Below are 5326 nucleotides of genomic sequence, written 5' to 3'. Positions count from 1 at the left end.
ATATATATATACAGTGTACAGTTTGATTACGTGAAATATATATTTGTATATGGGATTTGTTGTGCCAGTGATTCAAACAGCTTGTTGGTTTTATTTTAGGACTTGCAGATGTAAATTCCTGGAGGCAATACTGTAATATACAAATAAACCTTTTGTCCAACTTCCACATTTTGTACGAACAGTGTTGAATTGTTTTTTTTTTTTCTTGTCCAAGCCACTGTTTCATAGAAACTTTAATTTCCATAATGCTCACAAGCAAATCTATGAAGAACCTGAACAGAAAAACCGCAGCAGTTCCTCTTGTGTTCAAACAAAATCAGCATCAGTTTGTAACAATTTTCAGTGATCACGAAACCTCAACGGCAACAAAAAAGGAGCAATTCTAAGTTTTTATGCTTGCATTAACAACATGGAAATGTTTTCCTCTCTTTTAAGCTATTTGAAAACCAAACAAGCTTTAGGTGTTTTTAGTAAGCAAGTTCCTTTCTTTCTTTATGTTTCAGTCAGATGACATCACCAAGTCTTTAAGATGAGTGCTTGTCCCATTATGACTAATACTCTTGCTATTTACACAAAAGCCCCAAAATACTTCAAAGGCATCCTCAAAAACAGGCCTGTCCTCCTTGGTATAAGTGATTACAGCCAGCCTTGATTGCATGTGAGGGGCATTTAGTCAGGTAAGCATCAGTGAGTAACTATATTAAACCAATACATCTTGCATTGTAAAAACTACGCTCAGTAATGTCATGTTCCTAAGTTCTTTAACATGCTTTATTAGGCAGCCTCGAGGTGACCATTATCTATCAGCCTGCTCTGCACAGCTCCTAACTAGGACAATGTGGATTCCTTGTAACGCGCCATATGAAAAAAAAATCCCTCCCCTAATCTATTTTTTTCCTCCGGATAGACAAACCTTGATGCTGATTAATGGTAGTTAAACTCACAAGTACTTCGTCAGTGAGATTGCAAATAGATGGTAATGTATTAGAGTCATTAAATACGCATCATTCTTGTGGCATGAAATATGTTGACCCCAACCTGATTATATACATAATTAAAACTGCCTCAGCAGCTCCTGAGCACAGAGCCGCCAAGCAGAGAAAGAGCGAGCGGGTCGACAGGCAGGAGTCATAATGATGCACAGCAGCCATGTCACTTATTTTGGTCATTTGTCATTTTCGCACATTATTCCAGCGAATTTAAATCGCAGCATTTTATTTTTCCGGCACTTGAGGCTTTGAGTGCACGTGGCAAATTTTGTAAAATTCTAAGAATAATCAAATCTACGCTTTAAAAAGCTGTAGTTCGTGCAAGGTTTCCCCTTTTAAAGACATCTAAAGCAGCATATCTGCTGAAAATGAATTACTAAACTCTAGTGAGTCACAGTACATGCTAAGGCCCGGTGCAGTGAGGTCCATACCACCTTGTCCTCTCACTGCAACACTGGCTCTTCTTGCTGTCATGATCAGAGAGCTGAGCAGCGACCCACAATGAAGCAAGATTGCTTGGACAGAAATCAATACCACCACGGAATGGGAATCAGAAGGCATTGATAGCAGCACCGGGTCCTTATCAGTGTCCAGGCTGCCCTAGCAGGGCACAGCCGAGTGGAAAGCTATCCAGAAATCTGGACAGAAGCAGACTGGAGAGAGAAAAAAAAGAAAAAAGAAAACACCCCTYGCAGCACTATCACCCTATCAAACATGTCGCTCCCATGCTGTAATCCATCTTCTCCAAAACAATTCATTTGTCCTCTTTTTTTCCCCTTCCTCATTACAGAAAGGAACGAAGGCTCCACAGGCTGCGGGGAAGATCCACACAGACTTTGAGAGGGGCTTCATTATGGCAGAAGTAATGAAATTCCAGGATTTTAAAGAAGAAGGCAGCGAGAGCGCTGTCAAGGTGAGCAGTTAGTGTGCCAGTGGAGATGAGGGGAAGTCTCCTGTGATCAGTGGAGCTGACAGTCACCACACAGCTCCCACTGAAAACTCCTCTTCACCTTTACTCAGGGGAAGAAATTACTGCACACACTCCAGCACCACTCGTGACAAGCCAACTGATTCGGGCTCTAAACACTGCCATTGTGCTCCAGCTGTGCATATCTTTATCACAATGTGTCCTAACTGGCTGATGGCAGTTCTTTGCTTGTGGCTCGGCACAGTCGCTCAGAGGAAGCACTTCTTCACCTCACCAGGCATTTATCAGATCTATACAGCGCGCTGTTGGCTTATAGAGCTCTCCTTCGCCAAATCCTCGAGCTGCTGGAGGCATGCGACAGTGATTTAAAGTGGCAAGTTAAATAAAGTGTAAAATTCCTCAAATAAGGACTGCTTCAAGGATGAGYAGTGCAGGAATATGACTTGCATATCTTATTTTTTTATGTCGGCTAGTGTTTGTTTTGACCTTTCAGCTGCTCTGCAGGTTGCTCATGTGCACTCTCCAGACAAATGCAATCAGTGATTTTATAGGGAGTTTGCACAGAACTACTGCTGGTACTCTGAAAAATGCATTTAAAACGGTTCTGCGAGTTGAAAGAGACGGAGCTTTTGAAGTGGGGTTTTATGGAGAGGTGATGAACAAATAATATCTAACCTTCAACAGATAGCTCTTTGAATGACCACAGTTTAGGAAGTTCTGACCAGATTCATGAGCTAATGGCTGGTCTGTGCAAGACAAGCCCAAAGTGGATCGTACTCATTGTAAAAATTTTAAACTTTATTTTTATATTACAATCAGTGTCACATTTAATTCTGTTTTGTYAGTGAAAATATTAGTCATTTGAAACCTAAAACAGAGGCATGACAATCACTGTTAGCCAGTTGGGAGGACATTTTATTGATGGTATAACCCCGCATAGACACTGGCATCAAAAGTAAAATATGGCAAAACACTGACATTTTAGCTTCAACTTCAGACAATGKAAGTTATAGAGTTGCTTTATCCAATTTTATTGATTTCAGTGAGCTGTCTACAACAGGTAAGATATTAATTGTTCAATCCCTTTCCACATAACCCACCTTCACAAATTTTGAGTTCTAGATCAAAACTTAAAAGTTCAGAGTTAAAAACCAACTAGTTAACGCTGTTGGATCATTTATAATTATGTTTCAGTGAAGTGGGGGGAAATCTTTTTTTTTTTTTTTTGTTAATTAAACGAAAGCAGAAGTGAGTAACTTTGCTTTCCATGACCCTTGTGAGCAGCGGCTGTAAGCCATGCTGGTACAATCTCTTTATCGGCAACTCCACGTGCCCACTTCCACACTCAGCTAATGTAATTATGGTGACACAAAAGGCCCGTGGGGACCAGTGTGGAAGAAAGCGCACACACACACACACAAAAAAAAAACATTTAAAACTCTTTATTCAAACTCCCTTTTCTCCATAAATATTTGATATTTAATGCAGTGGCAGGGTATTGTCCTTCATACGCTGCCAACGGAAATGTGTCAGTCTCTTAGGAGGGGGGGTGGGGGGTTCACCATTGTTATCCGGGGTTCAGATCTGAGTGTCAGGTCCTTACTGCGTGCTCTCTTACTAATCCCTTTTTGAGCCTTAGAAGAACATAGAGCGTTTCTGACTGGGGCATTAAGGTCTGTGCTATTTAATGCCAGTTGTGGGAATAGGCAGCCTGAATAGGGCCAGTGTACGGGGATATCACATTATTAGTAATCATATCTGCTTAAGCCAAGCTTGCTGCTCCAGATGGCTGCTTTCAAGTGCAAATGAACCAGTTAGATGTGTCTGGTTTAATACATACTTAGGAATCACAAATAGCCATTGATTTTTTTTTCCTGTCTCCCTCTCCATCCAGTGTTTCTGGTGGTATTGAGCTTGGATTAAATGGTCTCCTGAGCCTTTAAAGGGACATTGATTCCTCTAATTAATTGTGCACCGTGCAGAACCAGAATGCATAAACCTGTCTGTATTAGCACTTCAAGTCAATTATTTTGAGTTTGTCGGGAAGGAGAACAAACACTTACTGTACACAAAAGAAATGATAGAACTTATTTTGTTTCCTTGAGAAGTTTCATAGTGCTGCCATCAAAGACTTATTAACATTTTGTGCCTGTGCACATGAAAACTCAAATGGGCAGAAGAGAGGATTACTCACTCAGTGGGAATTCAGGCACCCCATCGGCATACATGCATGCAGTTGTGTGTGTGTGTGCGTGTGTGTGTGTGTGTTTGATACATGCAAGTGCAGTTTCATTATTGAAAACGATGAAATGGACTAATCCTGTATGATTATTTTAGTTATTTTTAACAATGCACAGGTCTGTTATGTGTTTTTACCACTCATTACACTGGGAACAGGTAAATTGTGCTAAAAAATTATTTCTTTTTTTTTACTTTGATTTCTTGCAGGCAGCTGGAAAATACAGACAACAGGGACGAAACTACACCGTTGAGGATGGAGACATCATCTTTTTCAAATTCAATGCACCGAACGCACCAAAGAAGAAGTGACAATAAGATCCACATTTATGCCTRCATACTCGACTGTCTTTTATTTTGGAATGGTGGATACCCACTGTCACCTCCTAACTTTCAGTTCCCCATCTTCTGAGATCAAATTTCACCTCACAAAATGAAAGACAGCTCAGCCATTTAAGATCAGGATCAGTCCCCCCACCCTGTCTCCAAACTGTAGCAGCATTTGAAGGAGCATATTACTCTCCAGATACTTCATTAATCTCCATCACGACTGCCAGCACTGACACAGCTGACAGTGGGGACAATGCCACCTGCTCCTCTCCCCCTTCTGCAGATAATGCATGTTTTACAGTAGGCCAGATGTCTACACTCAATAAAACATTTGACAAAACCAGCCTGTGTGTGTGTTTAGGGATGTCTGTATTGAGTGGAAAGCTGCATGGGGACGGTGATAGCGGTCCTGCCGACCACTGATTAGAGAATTAAAAGACACAGCTGACATTGACTGTAGCATAGAGAGGACAATTATAATTAAGTCTGTTAAGTGATGCTGATTTTTGGAAGGGCACATGGAGGATGCAGGTGTCTCTGCAGAGGAAGTGGTCACTTTAAATTATTATTTGTGAAGAGCTTGAGTTAACCTTTTGTTTACAGCTTTTTTTTGCACATTACTGAATAATTTCTCTTTGAGTCGTGCACAAATAGTTCTCGGAAATGTTTAAATCTTGACAGAGTGGGACTTTTGTTTGCAGCTCTTACAGCTGTCTGAATGGTGAAAACAAACAGGAGAAAATAATAATTCCTGTCTTCTTGAAAAATAAAAATAAAAAAATCCACATTTTAGGATATTCGGCACCCAAGTTGTCAAAAAAAATAAAAAAAAGAAGATTCA

General features: G+C 40.5%; 1 protein-coding gene across 2 annotated transcripts in view; it reads left to right on the top strand.

The window, feature by feature from the left end:
* LOC106512876 (obg-like ATPase 1) overlaps positions 1-5326 on the top strand; it is a 48966-nt gene extending 43640 nt beyond the window's left edge. For both annotated transcript variants that reach the window (XM_014001395.1, XM_014001396.1), the window contains 2 exons: positions 1780-1902; positions 4366-5326. In XM_014001395.1, coding sequence (XP_013856849.1) covers positions 1780-1902; positions 4366-4467 — 225 coding nt within the window. In that variant the 3' untranslated portion in view covers positions 4468-5326. The remainder of the gene's footprint in view (positions 1-1779; positions 1903-4365) is intronic.

The sequence above is a fragment of the Austrofundulus limnaeus genome, unplaced genomic scaffold (assembly GCF_001266775.1).
Source record: "Austrofundulus limnaeus strain Quisiro unplaced genomic scaffold, Austrofundulus_limnaeus-1.0 Scaffold9, whole genome shotgun sequence".
NCBI classification, from domain to species: domain Eukaryota; kingdom Metazoa; phylum Chordata; class Actinopteri; order Cyprinodontiformes; family Rivulidae; genus Austrofundulus; species Austrofundulus limnaeus.
This window is presented reverse-complemented; position numbering and strand designations above follow the sequence as displayed.